Source organism: Vipera berus (assembly GCF_964194415.1).
Source record: "Vipera berus genome assembly, chromosome: 2".
Lineage (NCBI taxonomy): Eukaryota > Metazoa > Chordata > Lepidosauria > Squamata > Viperidae > Vipera > Vipera berus.
Genome location: NC_138203.1, coordinates 189,998,447 through 190,016,368, shown reverse-complemented (window position 1 = coordinate 190,016,368; position 17,922 = coordinate 189,998,447). Strand labels below are relative to the sequence as shown.

At 39.1% G+C, this 17,922-nt stretch overlaps 1 protein-coding gene across 3 annotated transcripts in view; it reads right to left on the bottom strand.

Moving 5' to 3' along the window:
- KCNIP1 (potassium voltage-gated channel interacting protein 1) overlaps window positions 1-9,490 on the bottom strand; it is a gene marked incomplete at both ends in the record, with an annotated part of 373,406 nt that extends 363,916 nt beyond the window's left edge. For all 3 annotated transcript variants that reach the window (XM_081321639.1, XM_081321636.1, XM_081321637.1), the window contains one exon: window positions 9,430-9,490. In XM_081321639.1, coding sequence (XP_081177765.1) covers window positions 9,430-9,490 — 61 coding nt within the window. The remainder of the gene's footprint in view (window positions 1-9,429) is intronic.
- Between the last annotated feature and the right edge of the window lie 8,432 nt (window positions 9,491-17,922).

Here is a 17,922-nt window from a genome sequence, read left to right as displayed (position 1 = left end):
ATTTATTAGTCCATCCATTTGATTCTTTCAGCTCCCTTTTATTCATTGATTTTGGATATGTACCGTATATATTCTTCAGTCTAAAAGGTTTTATGGGTATCACAAAGTTCTGATTCTATGAATGCCAAATATAAAAACTTGGGTGAAGAAGAATAACATCAGAATTAGGTCCTTAAAGCACTATTTAGTTACAATTAGGAAAAGCTGCCAGGAAATATCAAAAGGAATTGATATAACAGCTATAATAGACTGCTGTTCCAAAACACTGCTGTTAAAAGAGTGTGCAGCTGGTCCTGCAGTTCCCCCTCTTGTTTATGGGAAAAATATGAATTATTGCTCGGATAGGGAGGTTCACTGGATATTCAGATCTATAAACATTTCTATCTCCCCTGCTCTGAATTCAGGAGCTTATGCATTGGAAGTGTTGAAAGCACACAATGCTTATTTGTTGTTGTCAGTCATGACATGAAAAAGAGCTGCAATATACTGTAATATTGGAGAGAGGAAAGAAAGCAGCCGGTTATTTCTAAGACTTCCTCTATGTGTGAATCCTTGAACTACAGGTTTGTTGCATTTATCTGCAACAAAAGGAACCAAAGAATTAAAGAAAACATGTTCTTCTACCAGTCCCACCCACTCTGGCAGGAGGGGTATGTGCCAGGTGCCACTGGCTAAGGAGTGTCAGCTGGCAGGGGCCAGGAGGAGAACATTTCGTGCCATACCGCCTGTTCGTTGGAAAATAATGTATTAAATTCATATCTCAGCAAACTCCCAACATAATTCCTCCTGAGATTTGACCTGACCCTGCTGACCTTTTTGCAAGGCCCTGAAATTAATTTTATATCTGGTCCTGATTGTTATGGTAAGTCGATCTCTTGACTATGTTGATAGTCATTTTGTAATGACTATGTATTTTTCTTTGTTATATTATGTATTTGGTCTGTTTTATCTATTTTATGGTAAGCCACCTAGAGTCACATATGTGAGATGGGTGACTATATAAATCAAATCAAATAAAGTCTTAAGCATCTCCTGGATCCTATAGTGTAGCACCAGGGACTGGTTCCATGGAGAAAGGTTTTTCTGAGGACTGGAGGGGGCATAGTTTCACATACTGCCTGCATCCCACGGATGGAGTTTCGCTTGTTTGCACGGACTGGTTTCTGGCATGCCGTGGCAGGGGTCCCCAACCCCCGGTCCATGGTTGGCTTAATGGGCCAGGACATGCTATTTGCTTGTGTTGATCCCTAATGAGTGATAATAAATGAAATGGTTTATAAATGGTTATACTTTATTTTGACACAGGATCTGGAGGGAACAAAAAGAATAATTTTAGCAAACTCTTTAAAATGTCAGTTAAAAGCAATATTGTTTCTAACTTCTTCCTAAGTAACGGGTGAGACTGCTAATCACAATGACCGGTTCCATTCATCCTCTTCAGTCAAAATTTCATAAACATCCCATTTCTTCAAACTCAGCAACTGCTTGCCAGTATAGTCCTTTTTGTTTCCCCTTGTTTGTCACATAAAAGTCAAGTATCTGATTTACAAATTCTAATTGTAAATACTGCACAATTTTACCAGTCTGACACTGTAACAGCAATGGTGACAAGTGCAACCTGACAACATTTTCTTGTTATGCAGAACCATCAATTAATTTAAACTGAGCATCATTAAAATCAGCTCACCAACTGACAAGTATACAGTACCCAAGATTTAGTTTAATAGTTCAGTGATTTCTGCATAATTTTATCAAGATGACAGAAAAATTTTGATTGAAGAGGGCCACTCAACAGAACCATAAGTATGAATCATAAATAAATTATTCCTATGTATCATTCATAGTTATTGTTTCCATAAAAATGAAATTTGGGACTTTACTGTTACGGAGGAGTTCTCATCAGTAGGGACGGATTTTAAAGAGTTCAGATTACTATATGAATTTGGAAATATAATACATAAATATAAAATAATGTTTCTCTAAGGTGTTTAACAATGTGATACTGCTGATTTTGTCAAGTACTCTGATAAAGCTTCAGTTACATATAACACTAAGCAAAGATACTTTAAACACTTGTTTATTCAATAAGCCATAATGACATAGTTCATACATAATGTGATTTGGTAAACTATAATAGATAAATTCCTATGTCATACTAAGCCCAAAACCAACAATTTAGTAATGTTACACAATATGTGAATCCTGCCAAGAAATGGGAATTGGATGCCTTTTCAATCTCACACATACAATAAAATGTGTGTATCCACCAAAACATAAAAAGACATTGGCCCTTTCTGCATAAATACCTATATATTTTGGCTTCCATTAGACAACTAGGGTAGGATTTGACTTGGAAGGAAGCCAAAGTACATGAAGTCATTATAAAATCCTTCTCATTATAAATGTCACTTTTCTGGGTTCTGATAATTTGTGGAAAATTTTCACAGACGTGACTTCAGATGTGGTTTTATTTAGTCTGGCCTAGACCTACCTCCATTTTTCTGGTGGTGCCCATACAATGTTAAAAATATATTGAATTTGGTTTAATATAAATATATACTGACTTCTATTTTTAATGGTGTTAAATACATGTAAAACTGATACGATACAGAGCAATGCAGCAGTTACAGCATCATCTTTACTTCCCAACTGCCTTTGGGCTCTATATAAATGCTAAGTGGCTGCAGACACATGATTTCAGTCCTCCAATAATGATTAGGAGAACTATGTGAACTAGAAGGGATTGGAGGAAAGAAAATCACAAGAGTTACCTTTTAGGAAGGGTGTTTTGTGTTTTGTGCCATTAAGTCAGGGGTCTTCAAACTTGGTCATTTTATAACTTGTGGACTTCAACTCCCAGAATTCCTCAGCCAGCATGCCAAGTTTGAAGACCAAAGGGCCCCTTTCAGATGTACTATACCAGGGGTGTTAAACTTGCAACATCATGTGATGTGTCACGACGTATCATGACTTTTATCCATTATCAGCAATGGGGTAGGCGTGGTTTCGGCATGACACATCCAGCCCATGGCCCAGCAGTTTGACACCCCTGTACTACACTGATAAAAGTGCTTCCCTGAGTTTTAAAGTACCCACATTCTCTTGTTATTTTAACTGCAAAATTGTTAGAATTCTGAAAAAAAGAACATGATGATCAAATCAGAGTAAGATCAACTTTCTGAAATGGAGAAAATTGTTTTAATGTCTTCAAGATACTGTCCTTATTTTCCTGACATTTCTGAAAGATAATAATAATAATAATATAGTGGACGTGGCAGTGCCTGGAGGCAGCAGAATAGACGAGAAAGAACTGGAAAAGATAACAAAATACAAAGACCTACAAATAGAAATAGAAAGATTGTAGCAAAGGCAAGCAAGGGTAGTACCAATAATAATAGGCACCTTGGGTGCAATCCCAAAACAACTGGAGCACCACTTGAACACCATTGGCATTGACAAATTCTCCATTATTCAATTGCAAAAGGCGGCCTTACTAGGAACTGCTTCCATCCTGTGACAATATCTGTAATACCATCAAACATCCACATCTGCCTATCGAGTCCTTGGTAAGGACTCGATAGGTAGACAAAAATGCCAAATCCAGTCTGAACATCTGGCTGACTGTGCGATGATCAATAATAATAATAATAATAAAGTTGGAAGGGACCTTGGAGGTCATCTAGTCCAATCCCCTGCTCAGGCAAGAAACCCTATACCATTTCAGACAAATGGATGTCCAATCTCTTCTTAAAGACTTCCAGTGTTGGAGCATTCACAGCTTCTGGAGGCAGGATGTTCCACTGATTAATTGTTCTCTCAAGAAGTTTCTCTGCATTTATAGATTGCTTCTCTCCTTGATTAGTTTCCATCTATTGCTTCTTGTCCTGCCTTCAAGAGCTTTAGAGAATAGTGTGACTCCCTCTTCTTTCTGGCAGCCCCTGAGATATTGGAACACTGCTATCATGTCCTCCCTCATCCTTCTCTTCATTAAAGTAGACATACCCAATTCCAGCAACCGTTCCTTTTATGTTTTAGCCTCCAGTCCCCTAATCATCTTTGTTGTTCTTCTCTGCATTCTTTCTACAGTCTCAACATCTTTTTTACATTGTGGTGACCAAAACTGGATGCAGTATTCCAATGTGGCCTTACCAAGGCATTGTAAAGTCGTATTAACACTTCATGTTTAGTTTAGTTTAGTTTAGTTTTATTAAATTTTTATACCGCCCTTCTCCCGAAGGACTCAGGGCGGTGAACAGGGCGTATAATAAAAATACAAAAATACAAAAGTTAAAATAGAATTAAATTAATGCCCGAAATAAAACAATAAAATATACAAATATTTAAAACCCTAAATTAACTCCCCATCAGGCCAGGCCAGCTTGTTCAAATAGGTGGGTCTTTAACCCGCGCCAGAAGGAGTGGAGATCCGGTGCCATCCGGAGCTCAACCGGCAGTTGATTCCACAGAGCCGGGGCGCCCACAGAGAAGGCCCTCCCCCTGGGGGCCACCAGCCGGCATTCTCTGACCGGAGGCACCCTGAGGAGGCCCTCTCTGTGGGAACGCACAGGGCGGAGGGGAGTTGACGCCGGCAGCAGGTGTTCCCCGAGGTATTCCGGACCCATGCCATGTAAGGACTTAAAAACCATCACTAAGACCTTGAACCTCACCCGGAAGACAACTGGTAACCAATGCAGCTCGCGGAGCAAAGGTGTAACATGGGAGTACCGGGAAACTCCCAAGACAACTCTCGCGGCCGCATTCTGTACCAGTTGGAGCCTCCGAGTGGTCTTCAAGGGAAGCCCCATGTAGAGAGCATTGCAGTAGTCAAGACGAGAGGTCACGAGCGCATGAGTGACCGTACACAAGGCCTCCCGGTCTAGATAGGGCCGCAACTGACGCACCAGGCGAACCTGAGCGAAAGCCCCCCTAGTCACGGCTACTATATGATCTTCTAAGGTAAGCCGCGAATCTAGGACTCCCAAGTTGCGCGCCCTATCCACGGGGGGTAAAGACTCACCCCCCATAAAAAGAGATGGAACATTTTGAATGTCCCGGGATGCCGGAATGTTTTGTGATTTTGATTCTATCCCTGTTAATGCAGCCTAACATGTGTTGGCTTTTTTGGCAGCTGCAGCACACTGCTGGTTCATACATAAGTGATTGTCCACTAGGACTCCAAGATCCCTCTCACAGTTACTACTATTGAGCAAGTTACCTCCTAAACTATACCTGTGCATTTGGTTTTTCTTTCCCAAATGTGGAACCTTACTTTTTTCACCATTTAATTTCATTTTGTTAGATTGTCCCCAGTGTTCAAGTCTGTCAAGATCCTTCTATATCTTAAGCCTATCTTCTGGAGTGTTGGCTATTCCTGCCAACTTGGTGTGGTCTGTAAATTTGATGAGTTCCCCATCTATCCCCTCATCCAAATCATTAATAAAGATGTTGAAGAGCATTGGGCTCAGAACAGAGCCCTGGGGCACTCCACTACACACTTCCTTCCATGTAGATGCAGTTGCATTGAGGACTACATGCTGAGTACAGCCGGTGAGCCAGCTACAAATCCATCTGATGGTGATGCTGTCTAACCCACATTTTTCTATCTTATCAAGTAGTAGGTTATGATCTACTTTATCAAATGCCTTACTGAAGTCCAAATTTATACATCTGTAATTCACATTTGAATTGTCATGTCTGCAGACACATTTATGTACCCAAAACTATTGATCTATAATGTAAATAAATTGATATATACATGGATAGCATGGTTACATGCTGTTACATTATACAACAGATAATATTTAGATGTAATTTTATTTCTTCATATGATCCAACCTTTTTATTGCTTCATATGATCCAGCCACAACATATTATCAAAACTTATGAAAGTATAGAATTTATAGTTTTCTGATAACTTTAAGCAAATCTTAGCAAAAAGTTCTAGAGAAAAAATAGTATAGGCAACAGGCTGAACAAGAAAAGTTTAAGAAGTTGTGTGGGTTTATTTTATTTTTTTACACTGAAAACTAAGGAGATAGGAATAAATTCTTACCATGAATACTTTTCTTCACAGCAATTTTGGGATGTTTCAGTTCCAACTTAAAATCTTCAAAGTCACCATACTAGTTTATCATCTATAATGGGGTATTGATTTGGGGACCTTTTTTTTTAAGGGAAGCTCTTTCTGTACACAAGTGTTATGACACTTGCTATCACATATAGATTAAGAAGAATATATTTGAATGTAGTTTCCTTTCCCAACATTTATTATTCATATAAAAGGGAAACCTGGCATTCATTACAGTCAATCAGCTGCTAAGGTCTCCAGAAAATTATCATTGACATAGGCAAGTGAAGATGTGGGAATTTATGGAATGCCACAGCTCACTAGTGTTTTTGTATTCTTGCAGCAGGAAACAAAATTACGTAAATATTTTATCAGCATGGGCTTCCTGAAAAACTGCAGCTAAGATGTAACATTTCATCATTAGTTGTTCTCCAGAGTGTGAGGCAGCAGTCTGAAAGTAGTGTGTGACACGACTTACTTGCTTAGTTCATGCAAATTGTTCTCCTTGATGATTTCTAGAATCTGCCAATTGGCTTCAATTTTGTTGGCTGCTGAAATAAAAGCCCCCATTTCACTCCATCAGTCCTTCTATTTGCATAAAGTCTGGGAGTGACTTCCTATCATCTTCATGGATTTCCTGCAGCACAGTATTAGAAAGCAGGCAATGGCTCTTTCCATCTCCTACTTCTACTGTAACCTACAACTGGATGTAGAGCAGCTACATTACTATTCCTATGGAAAGAGGGGCCATGCCACATGGGAACACAACTAGGCTGCTGCAGTTTATTTCCCGGGTAGGCATCATGGCTCCTATTTGGATAAGGACAAGAGGTAGACCTGTCCTGCTCACAACAACATTTTGACTTCTTTAAAGTCAGGGAGCAAGGAAAGGTAACTCGGCCACTTTAGAAAAATGTAAGGAAAGGGGATTAAAAACCATAAATCCTGACTCTCTCTCTCTTAGTGAGTTCATCTTACCATTGATCTTACATTCTGACTTTTACAAAGAAACCAGAGCAAAATATCTATTTAGAAACTTAAAAACTAACAAGCAATAATTACCCAGATTTCAGGAAAGCCCAGAATTATTTTCAACCTTAAAACTGCATCTCCAAGAACACTGCTAAATAGACTTTAAGGAAAATTATTGATGATACTTGCAGCTGAAAGAGAACCACCACCACTACTAGGCCAAATATCTATAAAACTCAATGAATAAGACTTAATTAATAAATAATCTAATAACCAGCCATTTCAAGCTGTTTTCTCCTTCCCCGGAGGACCACCTGTTGTAAAATGGTGGAGAAGAGGGAACTGCAAACTCAAAGTGACTCTGAATAACTTCTCCACTATTTCAGGTTAAATCAGAATGGTAGCCTGCATGCAGAAAAATAAACAGCACTTATTTTTAACTTGCATCTTTAGTATCAAAGATCAGTAAATTAATATGAAGTATTATATATATTTAAGGGACGTGGTGGCTCAGTGGGTTAGGACGCTGAGCTTGTCGATCAGAAGGTTGGCAGTTTGGCGGGTCGAACCCTGAGTGCCGCGTAGCAGAGTGAGCGCCTGTTACTCGTCCCAGCTTCTGCCAAACTAGCAGTTCGAAAGCACGTAAAAATGCAAGTAGAAAAATAGGGACCACTACGGTGGGAAGGTAACAGCCTTCCGTGCACCTTTGGCATCTAGTCATGCCAGCCACATGACCACGGAGACGTCCTTGGACAAGCGCTGGCTCTTTGGTTTTGAAACGGAGATGAGCACCAGCCCCTAGAGTCGGAAACAACTAGCACGCATGTGCAGGAGAACCTTTACCTTTGATAGATAGATAGATAGATAGATAGATAGATAGATAGATAGATAGATAGATAGATAGATAGAGAGATAGAGATAGAGATAGAGATAGAGATGATATAGATGATATAGATGATATAGATATATAGATAGATATAGATATAGATATAGATATATACACCAAGTAAATATATTTCAATAAAACTCAGCTAAGTTCAAAAGTACTCCTATCACCTCAACAGATTTAACATGTGGATCGTGATACTGTGTAAGTATTTCTTAGCAATAGCCTTCGCACTAGTATCTATGAAAAAAGATATGGGCAGCAACACCATGGATACCTGTAAGCCACTTAAATCCTATTGACTTCAGTGGGATTTAGGAAGTTGTGGGAAGGACGGCAGCCAAAATCTAAGAAAGGATTTCTGATTGGGGAAAGTTGACCTTTTTAGTCATCATACTTCCATTACACTACACTTCTTTATTCCATCAATCCACAATGAGTGTGGATCTACAAACTGGTTCTCCCATTGCTGCCATTATGGAACTGAACTTCTTCTCCCACAAAAGGAAACCTTACTTTTAAACAGCTGCCCACAACTGTACGGATTATGATGTTTCTGGAGCCAGTTTGAGATACATCAAGTTGATTTAGGAAAACAAAACAAAATTAAATTAAATCCGCTGCCATCTTGTGCAACTTGTTTTCTTTCATTTTACTCCCTAGTGAGCCTCCAACTTTGGACTCCCCATTTCTCTTCAACTCTGGGGTTAATACAGCTAAGGAAACATTGCTACTAAAAAAACACACACGCCACCCTCTCCTAAACGGTGCACACTTACAGGATATTAGCATGCTACATATACAAATCTTGCCAATTTCAGGATTTGAAAAAGGATTGGGGTGAGGGAGAGAGCTTGAAAGGCTGCTTGCTTGACTGCTCTCTCACTTCCGCTCCTCCGCAAATCTATCACTCCTTCTCCCTCCCTCTCCCAAAAGGCAAACATTTGACATCCACCGGCAGCATTTCTTACACATCTTTTTTTTCAGAATTAACAGTAACGTCTCATTCTTTTTTTTTAAGGCAGCTGGTAAATGCCTCCCCCCCCCTCCGTCCCCCATGTTGATGCTACCCTTCAGGAACCACACACCATGGGACCCAGAGTAAACAGGTTTCTCGAGGCAACTGCTCTGCCCAGCTTGCTACCTCTCTAGTTCTCCGCCTTACACATGTTTGTATACTGGCTTTACAACATTTCAGGCACACCTTCCCTCTTCCGAACAACCACAACGATGACCCCAATGAAACTACCCTTTCTTCCCTCTGCAGCTCCTAACACAGAAACGGGCATACACAAACACACAGAGACACACACAGAGAGACACAGAGGCATGCTAGCTCTCCTCGTTTGCTACAAATTTCCTCCAAACGATCGGCGTTCGCTGTGTTAGTTGCAAGTGGCACACGCTTTTGGGTCTTTTTGTTTTAATCCCCTCGGATTCTAAAGGAAAAGGGTAACATCACTAATAACACCTGGGGGAAAGAAGGAGGGGGAACGGTCCTTACCTCTCGAGGGTCTTCTTTGTTTGGTTTGCAGAGAAGAGAACGTGCCCATTACAGCACCCATTGCAACTGCTACTTGGGTGAGGGGCTATAATATTTTTTGTTCCTCCCCTTCAGTGAGCAAGACAAAAAAAAATCAGTTTGGAATATCTACTAGAAAGAGGAGGAGGAGGAGGAGTGGTGGCAAAAGCAAAGCACTGCAGCTCAGCGTTCAGCAGGCATTAAGCTTTTAGATTTTTTTTTCCCCCTTCAGTCAACACACATGCACTGACTCACAGCCGGCTACACTCTTATTATTCAAAACAGCTCGCCATCAAAATTTAAATGCTAGGTAGATTCCCTCGGACCAGCGCTGGCAGCAGATGCATCAAAATATTGACTGGAGCAGAGCCACACAAACACACAGGCTAATTCTTTCTCTCGTTTCTTTATGGCTGCAACCAGAAGCTTGTAGCTGTATAGAGACAGCATCAATACATCTTTTTGCATTCTAGATTAAGCTACCTCTGGGGATGGCAAGGCGAAGGTCTCCAGGGATGCCAGAGGAAACGGGCTGGGGAGTAATAAGCAGTGAGTGAATGAATGAACGAGAACTTACTGAATGAAAAATAAGAGTGGAGCAGATGTCAAAGTTGTGGTTCTGCATAAAGCTCCTTCTTGCCAATTAAACAGTCCCTTACAGGGCAGGGGTGGAGTATGAGCAAGAAATAATAATGTCTTAACATCTTCTACGGCCAGGATATAAGGCAACAACTTCTTTCAATCAGAATACAAAATTAATAAATCTTATCATGGCTGTAGTCCATCCAATTTGCTCCTTTTGTGTACCAGAGATATCTACCGCATGTTCATCTGGCAGTTAATTCAAGGTGTGCAAAAGTGAATACAAATGCTATAGAATGGAAATTCAATAGTATAAAATGGACAGTTCCATGAAAGGTTATCCTTATTTTGATATCCATTCTTTTCATTATTCATATTTGAAATGCAAACTCCTGTCAGTCATTCACCACTATTCTTCATCTGGATTATGTCCATGAGTTTAAAGGAAAGTATATTACACTGGCATAGTCAACTGCTGCCTAACATTGCATATGCTGATCATTTGACAATAAGAAAGAAAAATGGAGTCATGCCAGGGAAAATTCAGGGTCCAAGTAGTGAAGTTAGAATAATCACTTACCCTTTGATTTGAGTTGCATTAAAATGCAAGTATTGTATTTTATCTCCTCAAGGAAAAGACCTATGCTAGGGTATAAAGATTCTCTGAGTTAACAGTATTTAAGAAAGCAGATTCTGGATTTGAGCTCTGATGCCCAAGAAGAGAGAGCTTAAAGAGTTCATGACAAGGAAAAAATGATTTTTGGCTAAAGCACCTTACTTAATTTCTCGTGCTTCTGAATCTGCTGTTTTTATAATACTTGGCTCAATAATGAGATGTGGGAAATTCAAAAACTGGCCCACTGTTTTATGTCATCTTGATTGGCTCTAATAATAGTACTATTATGGGATTTTTTCCCCTCATGGCCCAAAATGGCTATAATTATTATTTTAAAAAAGAGTTCAGCATAGTTAATATTCCACTCTTCCAGAGTGACTCTTCTGACTACTAAAGGATAGGCCAAATTAATGCTTAAACACAGAATTTATGACTAAGATGTACCCACCCACCCTCAAATTATATTTGGGTTTTACATGGTTTTAGGATTTCCTGGTACTCTTTATTTTAGGGTTACATAATGTGTCTAAATTAATGAAATATGCCTAAAATTAGCATATATTAATATACCTAAAATTCAGTAAAATTGAAGTAGCACAATAGTACACAAAACATTTGAAGGCAGAGCAAATGGAAATCCATTTCAAAAATCCACAAGAAAGTGTGGGGGAGATCCATGATTAAATTGTGGAAGAGAGGTTGGCCCATGAATGTTGATTTTATTCAACAAGATGAACCAAAAGAAGTGCATTTTAAAAAGGTAAAAAGTTAACCTATCTACTAGTAATCAATGCTACAATATTGTGTGCATGAAAGCTATAAATTTGTGCTCCAGAATCTAACATGGTATTTCTCTAGATGCCAAATGTTAGGCTGGGCAAACCACTGGTGAATTCTATAAGGAAGAGAAAGATAAACTGAAGTAACTCTCCAAGTTATTAAGCTGGGGTTCTTGTTTAGAATTCTGGGAGTTGAAAATCTGCCCATTTGGAGAAAACCTAATTTGGGAAAGACTTATATAAAAGTAGATGGTCCAGGCATGATCAGTAAGTTTCTTATTATGGTATTAGATTCAGTTATAGAAATACTAAGGATAAAACATCTAACCTCTGCATGGCATGATGACCAAAACCAACTGTAAGATTCATTTCAAATACAGAGGAGGGAATATTCTCTGAAAGATAAGCAGGGAATAACACTAGACAAACAATCAGAAAACTATACCCTAATAAAAGCACTACCAACGAGAAAGCCACACTCCCACCAACACTGGCAGGTCAATCTACAGGGAGCAAACCCTACACTAACTAGCAATGATGATCTAATCATGTAATGAAACATCTGCAAGTAAAGCCTTGGTGGAGCAGTGGGCTGATGCCTCCTTAAGTAACACCAGCTGCCTGCAATTAGTGCAGGTTCGCATCCCACCAGGCTCAAGGTTGACTCAGCCTTCCATCCTTCCGAGGTAGGTAAAATGAGGACCCAGATTGTTGGGGGCAATTAAGCTGACTTTGTAATAATGCCACTTGGGGTGTGTGTGAAAGCCCTAACAAGCAGGCATATACATAGAATGAAGGCTACTGCTAAGCTTGTAAGCCACCCTGAGTCTTCGGAGAAGGGCGGGATATAAATGTAATAAAAAAATGAAGCTCAGAGACACAAAGATTCCACAATTCAGCCCTCAGCTACATATATCCTCTTCTATTGTTCTCTGAAATGTCCATAGCTGTTTCACCTAATTTGTCAGAAGCAATGTGGTAACAAATACATTTGGACAAGCCCAATAAATAACTATAAGATTTGTCCTTAATATTATTCACTCGTAGAATCTTAATGTTCTCTAAAATAGTTTCATCTATGTGGAACAGTACATATTTCTCTCAAATATCTATTTTTTTTTCAAACTTCAGAGGCAACTGGCAATGCTAATTATAGCAAAGACAACATGGATTTCACTATCTAAAATAGGATGAAAGTTTAATCTGTGATTAATAAAAGAAGGCTTGAAAGCTAAGCAAATGTATCCAAAAATGCCAGCAGCTGAACTGCAATGGATTTTTTCTCTCCTATTTCTAATCAGTTGCCTTTCCTGGGGAAAAAAAAAAGGTTTCCAATTTTCTCTCACATGCTCAGGGGGATTGTATTTCAGCCTCCTTTGTGGCAAGGTAGTTTCTAATTCAATAAACTCCTTCAACTCCCATTGAAGGAGTTCCCTTTCCATATCTTCTCTAGCAAATTAATTGAAGCTTGAGAAATGCAGAGCTATAGACTACTAGAGGATCATAGCTACTTCATAGAAGTGCATGACAAATCCCGTATCCCACCAAAGAGAATTTTGTCAAGTTTCTCTTCTCTTCAAAAGAGAGAGAGAAAGAGAGGGAGGGAGAAAAGAAATAAGAAGTAAACACAGATCGTTCCCTGTTAAGCTGACCAAAAAGGATAGGGTAAAAGAATGTTAAAGGTAAAGGTAAAGGTTCCCCCGCACATGCGTGCTAGTCGTTTCTGACTCTAGGGGCCGGTGCTCATCTCCGTTTCAAAGCCGAAGAGCCAGCGCTTGTCCGAGGACGTCTCCGTGGTCATGTGGACGGCATGACTAGACGCCTTTGGCGCACGGAACACTGTTATCTTCCCACCGTAGTGGTCCCTATTTTTCTACTTGCATTTTTATGTGCTTTCGAACTGCTAGGTTGGCAGAAGCTGGGACGAGTAACAGGAGCTCACTCTGTTACGCGGCACTCGGGATTTGACCTGCCAAACTGCCGACCTTCTGATCGACAAGCGCAGCGTCCTAACCCACTGAGCCACCGCGTCCCTTTTTAAAAGAATGTTAGCATAGCACTAAAGAGAGTAGAAGGGAGCAACCAAAGATGACAACCATCAAGAGAACAGAGTGAGTGAGTGAGCAAGCTGTCTCTGGAAAGGTCATATACATATCAAAATTTATCTTGCAAGAAATCTATAAGCTGTCTTCTCTCCTGCATAAGCAACTAATGTTAACTGTCTCTTCTGAGAGTGGGCTGTGGTGTAAAAAGCACCTCTGAATAATAATAATAATAATAATAATAATAATAATAATAATAATAATAATAATAATAATAATAATAATAATAATAATAATAATAATAATAATAATAATAATAATAATCCTGGCCCTTAAAAGTCAGTCATTAATTATTCTTATCATGATGCACAAGTCATGTCATTTAACCCATTATGATTCATGCACACGGCTTAACACCATGGTATGGTTAACTACAGTATATATAATAGATGTCATCCTTTAAACAAGGTAAGAAATCTGGCTATGTTTGGGCATCACTAAATTGGCAAGGGCCAAAAGAATAGCTACAAGAGTAAAAAGAAATGTATCTTTCACTTTTGGGGTAAAAATCATGATGGACACAAGCTGAGCAGGAACATAGCTATCAAGCTGCCAATTATTTCTGTAGCTTCATTCATGGCAAACGCTTAGTAACTGCAATCTATATTCTCACAGCAGACAATTTTCCTGTTGAAATAGAGATTTTAATTTTTAATTTTCTTATCATTTATTATTTTATTCTAAATTGCTTTCTAGTGTGAAAGATGGAACATCAGCAGGGAGCACGCTAGTTGCCATCTGTCTCTTGTAGCTTAGGATCTATCTGCCCATGGACCCTTTTTTATTTCCCAGTACCCAAAATAAAGCTGTACTGCACCAACATGTGGTATTGTAAAAGCTCAGTTCACAGTCTTGTCAAATTTTATCTTGATGTTTCATCCAAATCTCCACTGCTCCTCAGCTCAAGGAAGTAAATGTAAGTGAAGATGAACAGTGCAATTAGATAAATTTAGGGCCTAGACTTGATAGTCTTATGAAAGGTCTCTTCTAATGACAACATTTTTACTTCAGCTGTGAAGTATTAAATGCAAGGGGGAGGGGAGAATGCCCTGCCAACAAATCTCTTAATTAACAAAACAACAACAAAAGACAGATGTTGCCAAGCATCAGCCCTAACTTGACATTGAAATCCCTATACAAATCTAAAATTGTTTATGGAGATCATCTTCATCAATTATTTGGATGAGGGGATAGATGAGGAACTCATCAAATTTGCAGATAACACCAAGCTGGCAGTAATAGCCAACGCTCCAGAAGACAGGCTTAAGATACAGGGGGATCTTGACAGGCTTGAACATTGGGCGCCATCTAACAAAATTAAATTTAATGATGGTGAAAAAAGTAAGGTTCTACATTTAGGCAAGAAAAAACAAATGTACAGGTATAGTATAGTGGGTACCTTGCTTAATAGTAGTAACTGTGAGAGGGATCTTGGGGCCCTGGTGGACAATCACTTCAATATGAGCCAGCATTGTGCTGCAGTTGCCAAAACACAGTGCTAGGCTGCATTAACAGAGGGATAGAATCAAGATCACATGAAGTGTTCATACTACTTTACAATGCCTTGGTAAGGCCATACTTGGAATACTGCATCCAGTTTTGGTCACCATGATGTAAAAAAGATGTTGAAACGCTAGAAAGAGTACAGAGAAGAGCAACAAAGATGATTAGGGGACTGGAGGCTAAAACATATAAGGAACGGTTGCTGGAATTGGGTATGTCTAGTTTAATGAAGAGAAGGATGAAGTCTTTAAAAAGAGATGGGACAGCCATTTGTCTGAAATGGTATAGGGTTTCCTGCCTGAGCAGGGGGTTGGACTAGATGACCTCCAAGGTCCCTTCCAACTATTATTATTATTATTATTATTATTATTATTATTATTATTATTATTATTATTATTATTATTATTATTACAAAGTAAAATACCTTCATTTGTCTATATGGGTGTAATTATAAGTTATCAAAAAGTTAAACAAGTAAATCTAACTGTAATTTTCCAAAGATTTCTATTGCTTTTGCTGAAAGTAAGTTAAATTAGTACTGAGATATTAACAGAAGGACTTAATACTTAGAACATCAAAATAATTATTAGAAGAGTAATGGCAGTAGATCACACTGAGCTGGCAAGCAAAGGGTTAAATTTCAGAAATGTGCAAAATGTACCATTATAGTCATGGTTTTGTTAAATTATGGGGCAGGAAGATTTGATGACCTGTGAGTTGTGGCAAACTCAAAACAAACTCCACCAATTCTGAAGTTGCATTGTTACATTGCAGAAAAGTATATATTTTGGCAGAGCTTGCATAGCTACATCCTAATACCCAATTCATTATTTCGACAAAAGCTCTGTTAGTTACACACACCTATTTTTCTACCATGTGGTATTTTGAGGAGACCAAAACATATCGGTGTTTTGTGATTCCATTTATCTGGTTGTTGTGAATGTGATGTGACTATCTTCTTGAAATAAATCTTGAAGCAGCTTTTTGTGATGTTCTGGACAGACTATATATGGAGCATTCACAAATCTCTTGAAAATGTTCTTATCCTGAAATGTCCATCTGCAGAAGAATATACTTTGTATATGTCTATAAAATTGCTAAAGTGTTTATCTAATATTTTATTTATTTATTTTTTATTTTAATCCCATTTATATCCCGCCCTTCTCCGAAGACTCAGGGCGGCTTACAAGCTTAGCAGTAGCCTTCATTCTATGTATATGCCTGCTTGTTAGGGCTTTCACACACACACCCCAAGCGGCATTATTACAAAGTCAGCTTAACTGCCCCCAACAATCTGGGTCCTCATTTTACCTACCTCGGAAGGATGGAAGGCTGAGTCAACCTTGAGCCTGGTGGGACTCGAACCTGCACTAATTGCAGGCAGCTGGTGTTACTTAAGGAGGCATTAGCCCACTGCTCCACCAAGGCTCAATGTTTGGTTATTTCCTAGCTGTCTAAAACCAGGGCAGCTTTTTGAAAGGCGTTTGTTTATATTTATTTACCAAAAGGTGTCTCACCCAAACACATGCCTAAATGGGGGGGGGAAGAGGGGGATGATGGCTGTGGAGTCCTTGGTCCTCTCTGAGCTGGGTGGTTTCCTTGCAGACGTTTCATGACCCAACTAGGTAATATGCATGAGCTTTTAAAAGCAGAAAGCACAGCTATTGACGATTCTTGTGGACTGTTGTCCATTGGGTCACAAAAAGTCAGAAGCATCTGAACAACTGAACAACAACAAAAATTAAATGGCTATGGCCAGTGTTCCCTAGCAATCATTCATGTTTGCTTTGTATATTCCATAACTCTTGAAGTTTCTTCTGGTAAGAAGCTATTCTGACTTTTTTGTATATATAGGCTTCTTGGCCTTTCTATAAAGCTATAAACCTGTATTTATCACCATTCTGTTTTGGCAAAGACTTTCAGACTTGGTCTCATTGAAATCACACTTTGTTTATTCAGATAATTCGTATCTGCTAACAGCTGTAAGATGCATTATTCTGTCTTTTAAACTAATGAGGATGTCTGGACCGTATTTCAATACTTCACCAGAACCTATGGTCTGGTTAGGTAAAAAAAAGAATACATATACTGGACTTTATATATATATATATAAAGTCCAGTATATGTATTCTTTTTTTTTACCTAACCAGACCATAGGTTCTGGTGAAGTATTGAAATAGGGTCCAGACTATATGTGTGTGTGTGTGTGTGTGTGTGTGTGTGTGTGTGTGTGTGTGTGTGTAAAGGTAAAGGTTCCCCCACACATGCGTGCTAGTCATTTCCAACTCTAGGGGCCGGTGCTCATCTCCATTTCAAAGCCGAAGAGCCAGCGCTTGTCCAAGGATGTCTCCATGGTCATGTAGACGGCATGACTAGATGCCAAACGCGCACGGAACGCTGTTACCTTCCCACCGTAGTGGTCCCTATTTTTCTACTTGCATTTTTACGTGCTTTCGAACTGCTAGGTTGGCAGAAGCTGGGACAAGTAACAGGCGCTCACTCTGTTACGCAGCACTCGGGATTCGACCCACCAAACTGCCAACCTTCTGATCGACAAGCTCAGCGTCCTAACCCACTGAGCCACCGCGTCCCATATATATATATATATATATATATATATATATATATATATATATATATATATATATATATATATATATATATATATATATATATATATATATATATATATATATATATATATATACACACACACACACACACATACACACACAGTCAAATTTTCACAGGCTACCTGGAGAAGTCCCTGCAGTATTCTTTCAGAAGTGGTTTGCCATTCTCTTTTTCCTAGGTTGACAGAGAAGGACTGGCCCAAGGTCACCCAGCTCACTTCGTGCCCAAGGTGAAACTAGAACTCACAGTGTCCTGGTTT